The sequence below is a fragment of the Arachis hypogaea genome, chromosome 11, assembly GCF_003086295.3.
Source record: "Arachis hypogaea cultivar Tifrunner chromosome 11, arahy.Tifrunner.gnm2.J5K5, whole genome shotgun sequence".
Lineage (NCBI taxonomy): Eukaryota > Viridiplantae > Streptophyta > Magnoliopsida > Fabales > Fabaceae > Arachis > Arachis hypogaea.
The window spans coordinates 64896926-64918218 of record NC_092046.1 but is presented as its reverse complement, the minus strand read 5'-3'; the positions used below and the strand labels follow the sequence as shown (position 1 = coordinate 64918218).

The 21293-nt window shown below is 37.8% G+C and overlaps 1 protein-coding gene across 5 annotated transcripts; it reads right to left on the bottom strand.

Annotated features, from left to right (window-relative positions):
- Positions 1 to 8175: 8175 nt before the first annotated feature.
- On the bottom strand, positions 8176 to 12374 carry LOC112722183 (autophagy-related protein 16). Of its 5 annotated transcripts, XR_011867591.1 has the most exons (6): positions 12061 to 12374; positions 11830 to 11975; positions 11347 to 11528; positions 11051 to 11246; positions 9532 to 10643; positions 8176 to 8616 (listed from the first exon to the last, which is right to left on the bottom strand). XR_011867591.1 is itself a non-coding variant. In XM_025773153.3 (5 exons), exons 2-5 carry the CDS (start codon positions 11971 to 11973, stop codon positions 9621 to 9623), a joined length of 1545 nt encoding a protein of 514 aa, XP_025628938.1. In that variant the 5' UTR covers positions 11974 to 11975; positions 12061 to 12374; the 3' UTR covers positions 9290 to 9620. The 5 variants fall into 5 exon arrangements, 2 of the variants coding, with proteins under 2 accessions (XP_025628938.1, XP_025628937.2); XR_003162496.3 differs by lacking the exon at positions 12061 to 12374 and having other exon boundaries at positions 11830 to 12054; XR_003162497.3 differs by lacking the exon at positions 12061 to 12374 and having other exon boundaries at positions 8176 to 8576; positions 11830 to 12054.
- Between the last annotated feature and the right edge of the window lie 8919 nt (positions 12375 to 21293).

Below are 21293 nucleotides of genomic sequence, written 5' to 3'. Positions count from 1 at the left end.
TTCTTAGGAGGAACCTGAGAAGATCCTTCCCCAGCAGCCTTAGCCGAGATGTGCTGGGCTGCTGTAACTTTTCTCGCCTTTTTAAAAGCCTTCATGGAATCATTATTTTTTACCATCTCTGAAAAAACAAAGCAAAACAAGTTACAAAACTGAAAGAAGAAGAAACAAAAAGCAAGCAAACAAAGCAAAAAGAAGTCGACCACTACCCAACTCAGCTCGGACAAGGGAAGGGTCTCCTAAGAATCTCTTTGTGTCGAGATGGGGAGGTTGCCCCCAAATACCCTCCAACAAATTCACAAAAGCCTGCTCGACCTCATCAAGCATCTCCCACGTATATCTAGATACTACAACATTCTTTTGCCAACATAAGGGGAAGGCAGGTTCATTATTCCACTCCAAGAAAAATGGTCGAGCTCCCTCAACAGCTCGGACCTTAAAAAATTAGTTCTTAAAATCCCCAAAAGATTCATCATACATAGAAAACACTTTATGTCCTTGGGCAGACTTGAAAGAAATCCAAGAAGCTTTCTTTTTGGTAGTCCTAGGCTTGGTCAAGACAAAGAGGTAAACAAAGAGAGTTTGAGAAGGTTTAACATCCAACTCTTAGCAAAGCAACTGAAAGATCTTGATAAAGCCCCAGGAGTTCGGATGGAGCTGAGATGGAGCTACATTACACGACCACAACAAGTCGGTCTCAAAGGAGGTAAAGGGAAGGGTGATATTCATTTGGCTAAAAAAGTAGTCGTAAGCGTAAAAGAAGGGGCGCCCCCCTGGGTTAGAGAAGGAAAGTAAATCCTTTCATCAGAATCAGGCTCTACCAATTCGTAGTTTTTCTCCTGATCCCTACTACTACAGATCCGGTGATATTTTATAAGCTCCACGATATACTCAGAATTAACTACTGAAACACACATCAAGACAAGGGAATCCAGCCAGTCAGACATGCCCTCAAGGACTTTGGAGGAGGTCTCGACAATATTTTTGCGAGAATACATGATCAACTAAGTCCTACAGTAAGAAAAAAGAAAATGGGTTACTAATTAAACAACTCGGGCAAGGCAAAGAAAACAACTCGGACTAAAGCACGCAAATGTTAAGAAGCCAGATACAACAGCAAAAGGAGACCCCAAGACTCACACCAAAGATCCAGGGGCATCCTTTGGAGGTAATGATGAAATAAGAACTCAAGAAAAATCTACAAGCCTACATCTCGACACTTCCTAACAAGAAAATAACTCTTTTTTCAACAAAGCAACACCCGAAAGGAAAATCACGAACCAGAAAGTCATCAAAAGTGTAGCCTTTTTTCTATTAGCAGAGGGAACTATCGATGCATCAAACATGCCAAAAGAAAATCATCAAAGAAGCAACCTTTTTCAAAAATCAAACAGTTCATCATCCCAAAACTTCAAATGCGATGACACAAACAGAAGCAGTAACAACATTTCAAAACCCTAAATATGTCAACTACCAAGAAACAATGAAGGGTTCTACAAATTAAAGAAGCCCTAAAACAGCATACATGGCAGAAACAATCAGACACAGCAAGCAAAGGAAGATTCAAACTTTCCAACTTTTCCCAAGCAAAGACTCAAACTTTCACAATATCCAAGCATGAAAAAGAACGACATGAAAAAGAGAAGAGAAAGAAGACCTACCTGCAACAGGGAAGAGACGATAAACGCTGAGAAGATGAGGCAACAAACGAGGCCGCGCCAAGCAATCACCTTCCGAACAAAAACGAAGCGCCAATAGTCACCTTCGGAACAGAAAAATAGCGAAAATGTGAAAAACTTGGGAGCGAGCAAAAAAATGAAGAGTCCCAGGCAAGCCAGAAAATGCAAGAACAGAAGGGTGAAAGCAAAGAGAAGAAGAAACTGAAAACAAAATCTTTTGGCAATTCAAAATGAGAAGAGAGAAAACGGCAAAAAAGAGGAGCTAATGGGTTATTAAAAACTCTCGCACGTTCCCAAAGCAAAGAAACGCGCGTTTTCAAAGTTAAAGGGAGTGAGAAAAATGCTCCACATTCAAATAGAATCTCTACAGAAAGGGATCGACAATGCTCGACCTCAAAAGGAAGACCACGCTTGAGCAGGGGCACTATTCATGCCCTGGGTCGAGTTGTACGACCCGGGCTGACTAACGACAAGTCAACCGACCTCTTCAGGTCAGGATTACCCGACCTCTTCTCAAAGAGTTCAGCCAAACCATCAAGGAGAAGCCCGAAAAAGGGCCCAAACAGAGGAACACGACCCAAATCCCAAAGGCAGCCCAAGGCTAGAGAGATAAGGGTGGTTCCCTTGAAGATAAGATGACTTCACTCAAAGACTCTAGAAAAGTCACTCCACACCATTATAAATACACTGGAGCACCCAGGTAGGCAGGTATAACTCATACTCTGATTCTACTAAAAACATGCTTAATACCCTTTCTAACTTAAGCATCGGAGTCCCTTGTAGGTACCACCACCCTCCAGTGACGAAGGATCAGCATCCCCAACAAGTCCAACAAGTCGGACACGGTGGCTCTGGCCACCATCCACAAGTCGGACACATCAGCGCCGACCAGCACAGAAGATCTCGTCCGAGATCGACCTACAGTTTCAGGTAACCCTCGGAACAGGTGCTTTTTGGATATGGAGTGGCTAAAGGGTCCTTCTCGCAGACCATTGATGAGACCCATGATGGCTGCTTCTGTTGGCAGACTTTATATGTCCAGATATGCCTTGTTGAATCTTTCCATGTTGTTGCGGAGGTTCTCCCGATCTCGTTGCTTAATCCCTAACAGGCTTGGGGCTTGTTTGGCTTTGTCTTTCTGGCTGGAAGAATCTGGCTAGGAACTTCTTGGCGAGATCATCGAAGCTTGCTATTGATCTTGGCGGCAAGCTGTCGAACCACTTTATTGCCGTCTTGGTCAAAGTGGTCGGGAAAACTTTACAACGGATTGCATTTGAGGCATCCGTAAGATACATCCGACTTCTGAAATTGCTGAGGTGATAGCTTGGATCAGACGTACCATCATACAGAGTCATGTCGGGGGCTTTGAAATCCTTCGGGACTTTAGCCTTCATGATCTCTTTTATGAACGGATCTTGGTCCTTGTGGGGGTTGTCCTTGTGGCTGGATCGAGTGGTCTTAGTTTTGAGATCAGCTTCGAGCTTTAGGAGCTTGTCCTCCTGCTCTCGACGTCGTCTTGTTTCTCTACAAAGGTCTCGCTCGGCCTCCTGCTGTCGGTCGGCTTCTTGTTCCAGCTGTTTAAGGCGATGCTGTTGTTCTCGGATAGCTTCCACGATTTCTGTGTTTGGGGGTTGTTTATCCCCCTTATTTTGAGGTGTTTCTTTTGGTGTGGCATCTGTGTTTTTATGTGGCATTCTATCTTCCAAGCCAGAGTTGTGATCGTTGTCAAGGTTGTCTTCTATGGCTACGGGATGACTTCCAAGTTCCCCGGCAACGGCGCCAATGTTCTGAGGGTTACCTGAAACTGAAGGTCGATCTCGGAGGAGATCTGCTGTTGTGGTCAGCGCTGCTATGACCGACTTGCTGATCCTTGAGATGTCGCTGATCCTTGATCGCCGGAGGGGGGTGGTACCTGCAAGAGACTCTGATGCTTAAGTTAGCACGGGCTTTAAGCAGGTTTTTGTGTAGAATCAGAGTATGAGTTATACCTGGGTGCTCCAGTGTATTTATAGTAGTGGAAAGTGACCTTCCTTGAGATAAGTTTGTTATCTTATCTTATCTTTTAGGGAGGATATCTTTATCTTTTGGTCAACCGCCTTTGGGTGGGCGATGTCCTTTTGTTCTTGAGCCTTCTTGGGCCTCTGTCGCGATCTTCCGAACTCTTTGTGAAGATGTCAGTAATGGACCAACCTTCCAAGAGGTCGGCCTATTTGCTTTAGATCATCTCGGATCTTGTAGCTCAGACCGATGTATGAACACTAAGATTCCAGTAATCTTGTAGGGTTCTATCCAGTTTGCTGTTAGCTTTTCTTTGCCTGACCTCTGTAACTTGATATTATGTCTTATTAGGATGAGGTCATTTGTGGCGAATCTTGTAGTCATCCTTTGTCTCAAAATCTCTTTACTTATCCGAGTTTGCTCTCAAATTTCTGAAAGGAGATCGAATTCTTTTTTTGTGCCCCGACGTCAATGTTGAATATCGTCCTTGGTTTTCCTTTATTTATATCAATGAAAATCATGGCTTCTATGCCATATGCATGAATAGTACCCCTGCTCGAGGTCGAACTTCATGAAGTCGGACTCGAGCATTTAGTCATGTCATTCTTGAATCTTACTATTTGTTGCTATGTGATTTTTACAAGTTATTTTGGACTCTCTTTCTGGGAGGTCGGATAACTTGTTTTATACTTGTTTTGTCAACCTAGTAAGGTCTAATACTTATCTCTTGGCTTGAGGAGGCATTCTTACAAATCACCATCCTTTTTCAATTTGTTTTAAACATTGTTGTGAGGTCGGGTTTACATTCTCTTCGTGTTGATGTTTGATTATCATCACGCTGTCCTCAAGTTGTTTTTGCGATTCGTTTTAGGTTTACCCTTTGCCAGCTTGTTTTAGTACAAGTGGCTTAATAAGGTCGGACCATAATTTGTATTTATAACTTCTTACACCACTTTGGATCTTGTCACTTCAAGTCAGAAAAAGTGTGCATTAGGAAGTAAGGTGTGCTTTCTAGCTGTAGTATCCCTTTTGTTGTAGACATGGCACAATCTAGGTAGATTGTTTTCGAGTAAGTTGGATATGTTGTAGTAGTTCTTTTCCAAGTCTTAAGTGACTTTGTTGGGATCTTTTCATTTTGGTGTTAGCTTTTCTTCGTCCAATTTTGGCCCAATGTCATTTTGGATCAAGACGAGGTCGCCAGTTGAGAAATTTTTTCGTATGACCTTCTCATGGCCATTTATGCTTGGGATTTGGTTCTTGAAGTCGTACCTCAAGAAAGAGGTCGGACTTTTTTTTTGTAAGCTCTAAGCTTATCCGACCATGTAGTAAAGTCTGACCTTCAAAAGAGGTCAGATTTTTCTTTGTGAGCTCTTAAAGAGATCGGATTTTTCTTTATAAGTTCAGGGATTTTAAACCTCATTGTAGTCTGACCCTTAAAAGTGGTTGGATTTTCTTCGTAAGCTCTAAAAGAAGTCGGATTTTTATTTGTAGACTTGAATCCTCAAAAGAGGTTAGATTATCTTCATAAGCTTGGATCCTTAGAATAGAGGTCGGACTTTTTCTTTTTAAGCTTGGAAAGAGGTCGGATTTTTTTTTCTAAGCTTGGAGGTTTCCGACCTTATTATAGACTCTGATCTTTAAAAGAAGTCATAATTTCTTTCTGGTAAGCTTCGAGGTTTTCAACCTCATTGTAGAGTTGATCATGAAAGAAGGTCGGATTTTTTTTCACAAACTCCAAAAAGAGGTCGAATTTTTCCTTTGTCGGCTCTAAAGAGGTCGGATTCTTTTTTGTGAGCAATGAGGTTTTAGAACTCATTGTAGAGTCTAACCTTTAAAAGAGGTCAGACTTTTTTCGTGGGATCTAGAAGAAGTCAGATTTTTCTTTATCAGTCTGGAGGTTTTTAACCTCATTGTAGAGTCTGGCCTTTAAAAGAGGTCATACTTTCTCTGTGAGCTCTAAAAGAAGTCAGATTTTTTTTCTCTGTGAGCTCCAAAAGAAGTCAGATTTTTCTCTGTGAGCTCTAAAAGAGGTCGAAATTTGTACAGTATATTCCGATCTGGAGACTTCTTTGAAATTGTTGAGATGGCTATGTGGATCAGTAGGTCCATCATAGGAATCTACGTTGGAAATTTCTTGGAACCTTTGGACGCATGACCTCTTTAGAGAAAAGATCGTCCCCTCCAATGAAGGCTAAGTCTTTGTCATCCTGACTTTCTTTTTTTCTTGGCTCAGATTCCAGTTTTCTTGGTTTATCTTTAATCTCTCTTCTATTATGAAGCTCTTTTTAGAGTTGGCTCTCGATTTTCTTAGTCGTTTTAACTCGTTTTTCAAGGGATCTCCATTTTTTTTGTAGATTCTGCCATTAAGTCTTTAATCAGACTAGTTGCTTCTTCTACTAGAGTAGTAGGACTTTTGTTTATTCTTTTTTTTTCACGTATCTTCTTTTTCCAATTGAATTGTCTGAGTTGAAAATTCTTTTATTCAGTTGGCTTTTGAGTTCGTCTTGGTTTGCTTTCTACAATGACATTGGGACGGTGCTTTCTTCTCCTTTGTTTTGGTTATGGTGTGCTTTTTTTCTGAATGCCATCCATCTTGATTGGTGTGCAAACAACATCAAATTCTACTACAGAATTATTTCTTTCCATATTCCTTGGCAGTGATGTAACTTGTGAGCAACTAAGAATTTTTCGTGTTATTCACTGCTCTGTTGTAATTGATATGTGAATCCCATGAAAAAAAACTAGATTCATCAATCCATTGTCGGATTGAGTTGCATTCAAATTGGCTGATGCTGCATTTTTTGGCATAAATTAAAAAAAAAGGTTTCGTTGTTTTTATCAACAATGTTTTCCTTTCCTTCTTCAATTACTGACCAATATGGGACATTTTATTTATTTATAAAATCTGTGTAGTTGGAACATGTAACTGCTCCATTACCATGAGTTGGTATCATAATTTTTTCTGACGTTGTAAGTCGGCATGGATGCCGTTGTCCATCCTATTCCACAAAGAGGTTGGGATCAGTCACGTTTCCTTTTTCCTTTTTTTTTATGATGGTGATGAATTTGTAGCTTCCCATCCACCATGGTTGGTGTCTACGAGTGGATTATCCTTGTCTCTGCCATTTGGTATATTTAATCCAATTTAACTGTAGAAGTAGAATCATCATCCCTATTTGATATCTTCTGCCTATTGGGAGAAGTTTTTATAGAGTTTCTAGTATCTATAGAAATTGTATTCCACCTTCTTTTTAATATACTTGCATCCTATGCATGTCGAGTGGTTGTCTGACCAGTTTGTTGATCATCCTCCATTATCAAGGGTTGAACTCCAGGTCCCCGACAACGGCGCCAATGTTCCGGGGCTTACCTAGAACCGGATGGTGGTTGAGCTTGTTTGTGAGGTCCAAGCGCTAGAGGAGGGTGGTCTCCGACTTGGTTTACGTCTGGGAGCCGTCGTCCGAGTTGTGTATGTGAAAGAATGGGGGTGGTACCTATAAAAACACTCCGATGCCTAAGTTAGCAAGGGGGTAAGCAGGTTTATAATATTGGAACTTAGAGATACCTGAGGGGTGTCAGTGTATTTATAGTGGTGATCCAATAACCACCATTGGAGTGGATCCAAATAGTGGATAACCGTCCCTTTTATCTAGGGATTGTTGAGATTTCCCTTCTAGAAATGGGTGAGAGATACTAGGAGTTAGTTGTAACTCCTTCAGGATGGGATGCAGTGTTTTGCCCAACCTCTTAAGAGATCAGTTATGTGGTAGCTGTCTTTTTGGGCTTTTTTTGGTTTTTGGCCTGGCTTATGTTTTGGGTTAGGGTATGAACAAGTATAATTATTCATCAAATACTGATTTTTATATGATTATAAAAAAGATAATTTTCAAATATAAGCGGAGAAGAGAGATGGATTAAAGTGTGCTATTTTGAAACTATAGTTTATTATAAGCTGTGAGTAGTGACTATATGGCACATTTGGTTTTAAAGATATAGACACAAAGATATGGACACATTAGTACATGTTTATTATTTTTTTGTTGAAATACAAATTATGGATGAACACCTTAGTACACAAATATACACAGAATATATATATATTTAGTTTGAAGAGCTTGTTAAGGAGGGAATTCAGAAGAAAAATATTAGTAAATTTGTGAGAAATTTTGCCTATTTGGAATAGAGGTAGTGAGACAGATCCTCTAATACCGGTAAAAAAGTTAGATCAAGCAATCCAAGTGAAGAATTTAAGTCCAAGCGTTCGTATCAAAATGTTATAATAATTGAAGGACATTTTAAATTTTAAGTAATTGGGAATTCTGAAGCAATTATTTTGATCGAAGTTTGGATGCCTATGAACTCTCCCCTGTTCATTCGATGTGAATAATTCAGGTACTTCATTTGAGCTTACTTTCACGTTGTGTTCCTGTGTAGCGTGTAAAGTAGCCAATTATGTAATTTCAATGTTTTTCATGAACAATGATGATAGTGGAGATACATGGGAATAATACCACTATTCATTATCTTTTCATCTTTGTTATTCAATTTTGTTAATGCATGTACACAATTCTGTGCTTTGAGATATTTTTCACAAAGTTGGGTCTTTAATTTAGCACTGTCAATTGAAACTAATGCCCCAGGGCTAGGCCTAAACCCTTCAACTCATTGCAGAAAACTAAACATCACATGCATTCTGATATTTCATTCGCTACTTTCTCCCACCTAATCTATGACCTATAATTACAAATCCAAACAAAACAACAATCACAAACAGAACAATATTTCATCTTAAAACTCTAATTTCAGCTTCCACTGCACTAATCCTCCATCCCAGATTGATCTTCCAATGCTCTTTACTGATTTGAGTTTCATTTCTCCCAACCATGCCTTCTTCCACAACATCTGCCCATACAAAAAAATCACACAATTTCTTCCCAACGGTCTGTAACACCAAAAACCGACAAAAAAAGAGAGAAAAAGAACAATTACCAAACTAAGAAGCATTGAGGAAATAAGACATAGAATCAAGTAGCAAGCATTCAACCAACTCACATTATAATTAGGGCATTTATAAAATGGTCTCTTTGGATTCGCATCCATCCTAGACCAACAAAAAACAGGTTGCAACCCACCACCACACCAATGTAAAACCTTCCTATCTCTAACATGATGTGCATTCCTCACCTAGCTACCATACGAACGAGATCTACTAGAGCTCCCAGAAGCTTGGCTGCTTCTCCCCACACTAAAAATGACTTTAATTTGGGAGATTTGGGACTCTTGCTAGGTTTTTATGTTCAAATTGTTAGGGGCTAAATTGATGCCTCTAAGATTTTGGCCACGTCATATAACTGTTGAAAGTGCCAAGTGTCAACTAAATGTGCTATATCATTTTTTCGGTGACGGAGATACTAAAGAGCCAACTTGAGTTACACCTTAAAGTTTCGGAGATACAATTTGAGTCAATTGGAAATTGGAAGGCCTAATTGAGTCAGGGGTCCAATTTGATGGGTCATTTTGAGTATTAACTCATTAAGTGATCATATATAATTCCTTTCTGTTAATCGTGCTAAAAACATTAACATTGATAAAAAGAAATAAACTTCTATTAACAGTTAGGAAGAAAGCTGTGTAATATCAGATAAATTGCATCAATCTCAAATTACAACAGTGATATAATCAAATTTCAAGCTCCAATTAGCATATCGAGAGATTAGTTGTAATTGTTTTCTGTTAAACATTACTATATGCATCACTGCCAATTTTGATGGTATAACCCGTGTGCACATATAAATGTTTAATAAAGAATTGAACCAGGAAATATCAAAACTCATTGAGCTTTATCACTATCCCTTACATGTATATGCAAGCTTCATTTCTTTTACTCCTTGTTTGTGGTTGGGATCATATTCTGCTAGTGTATTCCAAGGAGTGAATGAAAGGCCATCATGTCCAGACGCAAACAATTCCATTCTTGTCAGCTGAAGCTAGGGGTTTCCCCATTCCACTCCACCTACAACACAGAACAGAAGAACTGTGTTCCTTCAGAGTACTGACAATATCGCCTTTAGATATCGACCAAATATAGACAGAACCATCAGCAGAGCCAGCAGCAACATGATTGTCATCTGGGCTAATACAGGAGCGACTCCAATTAGAAGCCACTCTGTTACCTGAGGCTCTCAGAGTGCCACAAACTTCCAATGATCGCACATCAAACAAATTATGCAAGTTATCCCTTCCACTGGTCAATACAACATTTCCATTTCTAGAAAGGGATATTGATGTGACAGCAAGTGAATGTGCAGCAACCTCACTAAGTAGCTTGCCGGTCTGAATGTCCCATAGCCGAAGATTACCATCAACATGTCCAGAAAATATGGTCTGCCCATCCATGCTGAAGGAAAGAGCATTGCAGTTGCTGTGGAAAATGATTGTGTTAGTGCAGTAGCCTTTCATCAAGTCCCAAACTTTTATAGTACGATCATAAGCCGCACTGACAACATGACGACTTGAAACCTTGCTAACATCAACAGCACAAACTTTTTCGGTGTGGCCAGTAAGGGTATGACGGACTCGGCCTGAATTGAGATCCCAAACATACAAGTTGTTTGAGCTGCTTGCAGCAATGACAGATCGATTATCATGGGTGATAGTGAGATCTAACACAGAACCAAGGCAGCCATGAAGATTAGAACTTACAGTTCCTGTATTTGTATCCCACACTTTAACAGACCTATCCTGTCCCCCAGTGATCAATCTACTAGAATTATACTCAAACAATATGGCAGCACAACCACCTTCATGTGCATTGAGCCTGTATTTACATGTGGAAGGGATACTCGACTCTAAAAAGAATTCAGCACCTTCTTCACTTCGACGAACTATGCCATCCACCTGCTGCCTAGCAAGTTGTTCTAAACCACTGGCTTTTAGCCGCTGAACCATGTCTTCATACAGCGCATTAGCCTACAGTTACAGTAAAAATATTATTAGTTGAATCGACAAAAAGCAAGTACTTAGAATCATAGAGCAACCAGAATTAATTTGATTTCTATGAATTTTAACTCCTTTAAAAGAAAATAAACAACTGGAAGAGGTTCAAATTTCAAGCCATTGGAAAGTAAGTTCAAAAGTACATGCAATGTGTACATGACATTTAGCACAAATTTGACAAAGTGACATCATGGCATCAGTCTCAAGTTAGCTGCAGGTAAATTTAACTCTAATACAATCGGCTCAAGAAGCTTACATAGTATAATCTTGAGTATAAGGTCATGCCAAAGTCATATTCATCCTCATAGAGTATATACAGCAATACTGAATATCTAATGCCATAAAGTTCATATGATGAATAGGAAGATATTGTATTGTACCTCATTGAGGCGTTCAGCGTCCTTCATCTTTTCTAACATCCAACGATCAATCAACATCTTATTTTCAGCTTCGGCTTTGTTGGCTTTGGTAGTCATCTGCTCTAGTTGTGCTTTGAGTTCCGAATTCTCACTCATAACCAATTCAAGAGCCTTAATCTTTTGTTCCAAGTCTGACTTTAATTGAGAGCGCTCTTCCCTGCAAAGTTAAGCAGTGATCAATTTCTACAACAGCACAGCTTATAAGAAGAAAATAAGGTATCAATGGCTGTTAAAACAAGGAAGAAATATCGCGCAACCTCACTTCGGTCAACTCCTTTTGCATTTCGGCAATTGCAGTTTCTTTCACCTGGACCGAAGCTTTCAAAGCTCTGGACTCGGCTACTTCGACAACAAGCTGCTCGGACAACCGAGACTGAGCTTTGTAGCATTGCTGAAGTTCTAACTGAAGACTCTCTGCTTTCTCTTTCCACTCAGAACCCTTCAAAAGGCACACAAACAAATACATAACCAAATTCAACTTCACAAAAGCACTCAAACAATTAAACGCACACAGGACACAATCCAAGCAACAAAATTAACAGACAAATGCTGTGCTTATAATTGTGAATTATCAAAAGTCAACAACTTTTCAGAGCTGTTACTGAACAATATGTAAAATATAACTAGGGATAGAAAATTCGAAATTGCAATTCACTCTATGAACAACTCAAGAATCCCTAATATAAGAATTAATAATAAACTTGTTTAAAGTGAGTAATTTGAGAAAGGGGAAGAGGGACCTGGGAAGCGATGGGTCTTGAGAGAGCTTCAAAAGCGGGGCGATGAGCGGCTTCTTCGAGCAAATGCCGCTTCCGCAGAGCCTTCAAAGCGTTCTTGATCGCATCGTTCGCGATTTCTTCTTGCGACTTGCAAGTTTTTGCCATTGCTGGGAAAAAATCCAAACGCCAAATTAGACAATCACCACTTTCTGTTAGGATCAAGAAAATATTAATACGAGGCAGGAATTTTACAATTTTGGGGTTGTTAAAATGGTTATATAATAGTTTCAGATGGTGACCACGAAGAATTGGAGAACAGAGACGTGAAAGAAATTGCGGTCCAGACTCCAGACTCCAGAGTCCTAATGGAAGGGCATTTTCGGAATAGTGGGAACATTTTGGGATGAACATCGCCCAAGGCCTACTAGGCCCACAACAGTAACACTAGAGCTACTACACCCCTAAGCCTTACATTTTTTTTAACTCAAGGGTCTTAAGACCACTTAGAGAAACTAAGAAGCTCTACGTATAGAGAGGGTCATGCATATAACCAAAAAAAAAAAAAATGATAGGATCATGCATGTTTTTTAGAATGATTCCGTGGATGAATAGGACCAAAAGGATGAATAGGACCAAAAGATGATGATGATGATGATAAGAAAAATTTATTAATGACCTTCATTGCAGAAGTTTAATTTATTTTCTGTGAATCAACCATAAAAGATGTTTTTTGAAAAATATAAGTGTTGATAAAAATATTCGAACATGAAAAAAAATTTTCTCTAACCAACGAGAACTCAATATTCATTGAATTTCTAAAAATAAAAGAACTTTTTTTTAGAGAAAAAGAAAAAGAGTTATTAATCAATCAATAGTTATATCTTAAAATTTGATAACTTTTCCTTTTTTTTTTTGAATTTTTTATGTTTCATTCTGTCCATATTTTTAATGTTTGTTTTGTTGAAAATTGATGTTTTTATTTTTTCTACTTTTATTCAACTAAATAAATCTTATTTGTCAATACACTATTAACTATTGATGTCTTTAATTGATTTTACCCATTACCTATGGGTGAGATTTCGGGGAGAAATTAAATGAAAGAATATAAGATGAGAAGACACCACATCCAACTCAAAACATTAAGATAGTAAGTTAATAGGTCTCTCATTTTATAAACTCCTCACTCTTCTTTGTTTTCTTTGATATGGGACTAACTTCATACACTCTCCTCATACTTGCAACATTAACACAAAAGCACTCTCTTTGCTGACTTCTGTATGCTCTTCTTCATTGGTTGTGAGCTTGTGCTACTACTCTATGGCTTTCCGCTTCATCTTTCTCTTTCAGATTTTTCTAGGTGTATTGAGTTCTATTAATCTCCTTGCAATCTCTTCTTTTTTAACCTTTCATTACATCCCCTTCTCACTGCTTTCAATTCCCTGTTTCTTTTTCTTCCTTTCTTTCTTCTTTTCTTATTACTATTTTCAGTTACTTCTTAAATTTTGATGATCAATCGTTCTTTTTTTTAGTCATTTATTGTGTTTGATTCCTTTGGACATTTTAGTTTTTGGAAAAAAAAAAGATTTTTTCCCTTTTTCCTTTTGATTTGGTATTGAAATCATGGGAAGTTGCGATAAAATAGGAGCATTGTCGAAACAATATGGTGTGATGAAGCCAACTTCAAAGGCTGATCCAATGATTGTTGATATCCAAAGGACTAAGGAATTAGAGAGGATTTGTATTTAAATTCAATGTTTATGTTATTGTTTATATTTGTTAATTTAATCAAATCAAATTAATTTTTTAAAAATTATTTTGGTGGGTGTTTTTTCATGGGAGTTTTTGGGCTTTACAAGAGCGAGGAGGAAGCTGCTAATAGAGTAAAGGTTCTTCACTTACTAGAACAGGTAAAATTCTTAGTGGAATCAAATTTTTTTTATGTTATGTATGTTTTGATGATTACACTTTTTGTTTAGATATATAGTATTATTGGTCTCTTTCTATTTGTTTTGAGTTTTTTTCCTATGAGCTCTCTGTTGTGTAGGATTTGTGCCGGTTTAGAATTTCACTCTAGAAAAGAGAACTTCTTCGTTGATAGCATAGTCCAAACTGGCAATTAAATCCCAACATCAAAGTTTAATTCAAGAATTGTCACAAGTCAAATCAAATTAACCGGAAGTTTTAAGTCTCGGGTCGTTCTCCCTAGGAATTGCAATTGAGTTATCAATTATTGGCTATGAGAGAATGGGGGTTGATGGCAAGAGAAGCAAGTAATGTAAATAGCAAGAAAGTAAATGAGGAAATAATAACTAAATATCAAAATCAATTAAACTCAAGCAATTAATCAAAAGGAATAAAAATTCAAATGTTAAGGAACTTTTTGGCAAGGATTGAGAATCAAGGTTACCTATCCTAGCCATTGACCACAAACATATGATGATTATGAAGAGTTAATCCTATTTAGTCAATCCTAATATTGAGGATAAGTCAAATAGGCATAATTGATCTCAATTCACAAGTCCTAGTCTACTCACTAATTAGCTTAGTGAAAGACTAGAGTTAGTGAAAACCAAATCAATTAACTACCCTAATATTTCAATCAAGAATGGACATCAATGACTCAAGGTCACCAAAGTCCTCAATTCCAAGCCAAGAGTGGGGAAAAACTATACTAAAACTAAGCCAATCATTTTATCAAACACTTGGTGTGCATGAAAATAAAATCATATTAAATTGCAATAATAATAAATTCTAAAGCTAGCAAATATAAGAAAATAATAATAACAACTCAATTAAATAACAATAAACAAAGAAACATTAAATTGCATTAATAGAAATTCAAATTAACAAGAGTTCATTAACAATAAAATAACCAAATAAAAGAAATAACAAGTAAAACTAAAAGACGTAAGAAGTTAGAAAAAGAAATAGTAAGAAAACTAAATCAAGACAAGAATTAAAGCATCAATCTAAGAGAAAATTAACTAAATCTATCCTAATTCTAGAGAGAAGAGAGGGCTTCTCTCTCTAGAATAACCTAAAACATGTTACTAAAGCTAAACTTAATTACCCTCCCCTTGCCTCCTCTTGAACTAGGGTTGAAATAGCTTCAGAAATGAGTTGGATTGGGTTCTGGAGGCCCAAAATTTGCTGCCAGCGAATTGCATTAAATGAGGTCACGTGCTGGCACCTGTGCGTACGCACACTTGCTATCTTTTCACTTGTGCGTTTGCACAGAGAGTTGTGCGTACGCATGACTACATGCTTCCACCTGTGCGTACGCACACATAGTTGTGTGTACACACACTTGCTGAAAAGCTCCAAACTCCATTTCTTCATGAATTCTCCACTTTTACATGCTTTTTCTTCATTCTTTCAATCCAATCTTTGCCATACAAACCTGAAATCACTCAAAAAATACATCAAGGCATCAAATGGAATTAAAGTGGACAAAATTTAGCAATTAAGGGCCTAAAAAAGCATGTTTTCACTTTTAAGCACAATGTAGGGAGAATTTACAAAACCATGCTATTTCATTGAATAAATGCAAGTTGATGAAATCCACCCAATTAGAGCAAATAAATACCATGAAATATGGATTCATCACATCCCCACACTTAAACAATAGCATGTCCTCATGCTATACTCAAGAAAGAAACAAGAGAGGGATATTACATTTATTCAAAGCAAGTAAACTACCTATATGCAATCTATCTAAATGAATGCAACTACTTAGTCAAAATAAATCAATTTTCAAGAATACATATATAAACATAAGGGCTAAAGCAATCAAATCAAATCCACAATTGAATTGAGTTATTGAAAAGAGTTAACAATTTGCAAAAAAGGAGATAATCAAAGGCGAAAACATAGAATTTGAGCAACCAAACCCCTCACCGGTTGTGTATACACTCTAATCACTCAAGTGTTTAGGGTTGATTCACTCAATTCTCTTCTAATTAAGCTTTCTAAGATTTGTTTTTCATCTAACAATCAACAGTTATTCAATGTATGCATACAAGTACCATGAGGACTTTTCATCTAACAATCAAAGATTTGTTTAGGTTGTAATGGGGCTAGGGTTAAGGTAAGGATGTATATGGTCAAGTGAGTTTGAAGTTTAAATCTTTGATTAACTAAAGCTCTCACCTAACACACATAATAACCTATACAATTCAAATACAAATCTAACTACCCATTATTCAACTTTTTACACATTCATGCATTCTTTTCAATTGACATCTCATATGCATTGTTCTTATTACTCTACTTTGGGGCATTTTGTCCCTTTTTTATTGCTTTTTTTTTCTATTTTTTTATTTTTCTTTTCTTTTTCTCATTTTCATTTTATTTTTTTTCAAACTAAAATATATATACAAGAGCATCAATGCATATGGTTTAAACATTTAATACATGAGTATGTACCCAATTTCCAAGACCTTTAACAAAGAAATACAACAATATACCTTTATATCAACCAATGTTTCCAAGCTTCCCCACACTTATATTATACACACTCTCACTAGCCTAAGCTAATCAAAGATCCAAATAAAGGACATTTGTTATTTTTCACTTAGGGGTAGTGATGTGTTAAAATTAAGAACAAAAGGGGATTAAAATAGGCTCAAAATTAGTTAACAAAGGAAGATAAAAGGGTAGGCTATTTGGGTAAGTGAGCTAAATAAAATGATGACCTCAATCATATAAATGCATATATACATCAAATAATGGACATAAAGAATCAAACAAATCAAAGATTGCAATCATAAAAAGAGAATAACACACACAAGAATGAAAGTAGTGGTTAATATGATGTAACCACACAATTAGGCTCAAACCTCACATGCTTGTATGTTCTTAGCTCAAAAACATGTTCTACAATATATTTCAAGCAAGTTTCAAAGAAAATTTGTCACTTAAATCAATTGGGATGTCAATGCCCTACTAAGAATATTCTTCTTGGAAAATTTCATTTTTTCAACTAAGCTTATTATATATATGCAAAGAAATACAATAAACTAAGAAAAAACTGTAATTAAAGTGGTAGAATATATACAAACTAAGAAAATTAAAATGTCAAAGTGTTTGGATTGGAATTTGTCACCTAAGATTGCCGATCGGTGACGACCTCCCACACTTAAAGGTTTGCACCGTCCACGGTGCATCCAAAGATGAGCAAGGGGGGTATGGCGACTTCGGATTGCCACCTTCAGCTGGTGGATCAACCGGCTGCTACATGCTCTTTTTCCTGCTTCCCTTGTTGCTAATGGTGCATCATCCATAAAAAATAGAAAATAGGATAGTAAGATGAGTGGATGCAAAAGCAAGGAAGCAAAGATTGTTGGAATGATGTAAGAATCACTAAAATGAGGTGCGTGAATAAGTTTGTGACATGAAAGAAACAAGTGTGTGAATTCTAAGTTGCGCGGCTTAGAACACACACTAGCAAAGAAAGATATGTCACAATTATACAAAAGAAGCATGCACTTCACTCATTCTAGTGTGTTTGAAATACTTTAAAAGAGACTTGTAGGGTACGATAAACAAACAAATACTCAAGGAGCATAAAAGCAATCAAGCAACAATCAAGAAATTGTGAAAGGATGATAGAGGAAAGTTAGTTTGCAACACATAATTGACATGAAGTGGAAAACATGGCAAGCATAGTCCACAAAGCTTAAAAAGCTAAAAAAATGTCACCAGGGAAGCTCATGATCCATTTTCACAATTCCTTAATTTAATGCATCAACTATGTGACGTAAATAAAAATCAATCAAAGCAAGCATCACTTAACAAAAAATGCATCAGCTAAGAACGAATTGCCTAATGATAGATAATGAAATCAAATTATATGGTGGCTAGCTACAACATGCAATTTAGAAATCCAACAAGATTCATGAAGGCAATGTCATAAGTACTTGGTATGTGCAAATATTCAACATTCAAAACTCAATACAAAGTAATAAAGTATGACTTCAATAAAGACATCCAACAATAAATAGCAATGACAATGTCAATAATTCAGCAGCAATATCTCAACAGAATCAACAAATCAACTCAATCATCCAACACTTAGCACCAAACCAGAAAATTAAACCAACTAACTAACTAACTAACTAACTAAAGGTGAGTATGGTGGGTGGTGAATGATAGTGATGGAAGATGGTTGAAGAAGAGAAAGAAGAGAGAGGAAGAGAAAAGAAGAGAAGAAATGGAGAGAAGAGAAGAAAATAAGTAGGTGGTGTGAGAACAGAGTCGTGCGTACGCACACAGGGCCGTGTGCGTACGCACAAAAGGTGTAAAATGGGGGTGTACGCAAGCACAAGTACGTGTGAGCGCTTCGGTCAGAAGGTGAAATTTGACTTGTGCACACGCACACTAGGATTTTTTTTTTAAGAAAAAGGGTGAGCTGTGCGCGCGCACAAAGGTGTGCGTACGCACAGATGGGAAAAGGGTAGGGTGCACACGCGCAAGCTGGTGCGAGTGCCCTGGACAGAAGGGGTGATAAGGAGTGTGCGCGCACAGAGCTGTGCGCATGCACATAAAGCTCTGTTTTTTTTTTTGGAAGTGAAACGTCAAAATTTAACGCCCAATTTGACATCTGTGCATACGCACGAGAGGTAAAAAGAGGGGGATGTGAACGCACAAGGTGTGCGAGCACTCCAAACAAGGGCTGTGCAAAGGGGTGTGCAGGTGCACAGCTGGGTGCATGTGCACAGGGTGCATAAATTTGGGTAAGTGTGCGTACACACAGGGGTGTGCGCACGCACATGCTCTGTTTTTTCCAAAAAATTTTAGAGCTCTAAGGCACCAAATTTGAGCTCAACAAAAGGGTTTCAACCCCAAAACATCCAACATTACACAACCACATGATCCAAACAAAAATTTAACCTAACTTAGCTTGAAATTAAACTAAACATAAGCTATCTACAAGAAACAAAATGCAATGAATTAAAACTATAAACAAAGAGAGGTTAGGAAGATGTTAACATGGTGGGGTGTCTCTTACCTAACATTTTTATTTATTGTCCTTAAGTTGGACAATTGAATAAAGCTTTTGCTATGGTAGCTTGTGCTTGAATTCTTCTTTGAATCCCCACCAATGTTTGCATCTCCAATAGCCTCTGGGATCCCAAATCTTGTGCACCCGATCTTCTTGTTGACTCATGTGATCCCATCCGGGTGGCAAGCATCTAGAACTCTCACTTAAGCATCCAAACGATCTATCAAATTGAGAATTACACCAACCATTAAAACCAAGCCTCGGAGATTCTACCTCAATGATCCTAGTACTATGTTTCCAACCACTACCTAACTTTCTCCTATTTTCCAACCCACAAAGATTCCTAAGTTGACTATCATTTTCAATCAAACCATATTCAAGTGGAATAATGAAGTTCAAGGTTAAGGATGTTACCCACTTAAATAAAGGAGGTGATAGTGCTTCTTGTATGATCTCCACCTCTTGACAAGCTTCCTCAAGCTTGTTTCCTTGTTCAAGTTCTTTAAATTCTTCAACCACTTCTTCTAGTTCCTTAATCCCAACTTCCTCCTCTTGGAACTCATTCTTCAATTCCTCTTCTTTCCCTTATGGTTTCGAGCTCTCTAGTGCACGAATCATAACACCTTAATACAGCTGTACCAGCAAGTGTACTGGGTCGTCCAAGTAATACCTGAGCGAGTCAGGATCGATCCCACGAGGATTGTGGTTTGAAGCAAGCTATGATTATCTTGCAGGTTTTAGTCAGGCGAATCAGAAGTTGTTGGATTTGTGAGATCTAAACTATGTTGACATGTAACTAATAAAATACTCTGTAAATTAAATAGAATCAGTAATAGGAATATAGTTAAGGAATAGAGTTGCTTTGTCTTTTTGAATTAACTCTGGTATTACTGTCTTCTTTGCTTGTGAGTGATTTCTTCTATGGCAGGCTGTATGTGATCAATGCCATTGTCCGTGGTCATTGATTTCCTCTGCTCCAGATCAAACGCCATTGCCCGTGGTCATCCAATTTGACGGAGGGTGAAGCTCTAGCAGTTCATTCTCTTGGCGATCCTACTCAAAACGCCACAAACAAGGTCGAATCTTCTGGATCAGAGAATGCTGCTTCTTTGGGTTCTAGCCTATACCACAGAGACCTTAATCTCTCTGGAAATTGGCTGAACTGGTATCTCGAGAAGTCCCCAACAATGTCGTGGATTAGCCTTCTGAGAGATGCATAATCAAGCTGGCGGTTCGCGCTTTCTAGCCACGTATTCACATGAACCCAAGTAGACACGTGTGGTTGTCAGGAATGCAGTCCTAGTATGATGAACAGAGCTGATTGTCACTGATCATCCTATTCACCATGTTGAAGACCGAGTATGCATCTTAGAAATAAAGCAAACACGGGTCGAAGAAGAAACAGTAATACTTTTATTAATTCATAGGACCTAGCAGGGCTCCTCCCCTTAACCTAGGAGGTTTAGAAACTCATACTGAAAGGAAAATACAAAGCAAAACTTGAATATGGTGAATGATGGGCGAAGATCCTTAACAAAGTGTGATCTTCTACTTTAAATACTAAACTAATGACTAGTAAGGGTAAAACAGTCTTTCTAGTGCTAAAATCCACTTCTGGGGCCCACTTGGTGAGTATTTGGGCTGAGCTTTGATGAGATCCATGTGCTATGAGGCTCTTAGGACATTGAACACTGGATAGGGGGTCCTCTCTATGCGTTTGGACGCTAGTCTCTGCTTTGTGGGCGCTGGACGCCTGGAAGGGGGCAGGAAGTTGGTGTTGGACGCCAATTTTGGGCCTTCTAATCTGAAGCAAAGTATAAACTATTATACATTGCTGGAAAGCTCTGAAAGTCAGCTTTCCATAGCCATTCAAAATGCTCCATTTGAACTTCTGTAGCTCCAAAAATTCTCTTCCAAGTGCAAAGAGGTCAGATCCGGACAACATCTGCAGTGCTTTCTCTGTCTCTGAATCAGACTTTTACTCCAGCTCCTCAATTTTAGCTAGAAATTACCTGAAATTGCTCAAAAACACAAAAACTCAAAGTAGAATCCAAAAATGTGAATTTAACATTAAAACCTATAAAAACTTAATGAAAACTAAACGAAACATACTAAAAACTATATGAAAATGATGGCAAAAAGCGTATAAAATATCCGCTCATCACAACACCAAACTTAAATTGTTGCTTGTCCCCAAGCAACTAAACACACAGTAGGATAAAAAAGAAAATTAAGATACAAATAAATTTCAAAGTTTCCAATGAAGCTCAGTTACAATTAGATGAGCGGGACTTAGTAGCTTTTTGCTTCTGAATAGTTTTGGCATCTCACTATCCGTTGAAACTCAAAATGGTTGGCATCTTTAGGAACTTAGAATCCAGATGATATTATTGACACTCCTAGTTCATTTCTTTTTTATTCTTGGACACAGCTTTTAGAGTCTTGGCGGTGACCCTAACCACCTTGTTTTCCAGTATTACCA

What these genes read in the sequence shown, in the direction of transcription:
- LOC112722183 (XM_025773153.3), bottom strand. Translation starts at nt 11,973, where the DNA reads ATGGCAAAAACTTGCAAGTCGCAAGAAGAAATCGCGAACGATGCGATC. An exon ending in CAAGACCCATCGCTTCCCAG is followed by an intron (nt 11,529 to 11,829) that starts GTCCCTCTTCCC and finishes TGCCTTTTGAAG; the next exon opens with GGTTCTGAGTGGAAAGAGAA. An exon ending in AAGGAGTTGACCGAAGTGAG is followed by an intron (nt 11,247 to 11,346) that starts GTTGCGCGATAT and finishes TTAACTTTGCAG; the next exon opens with GGAAGAGCGCTCTCAATTAA.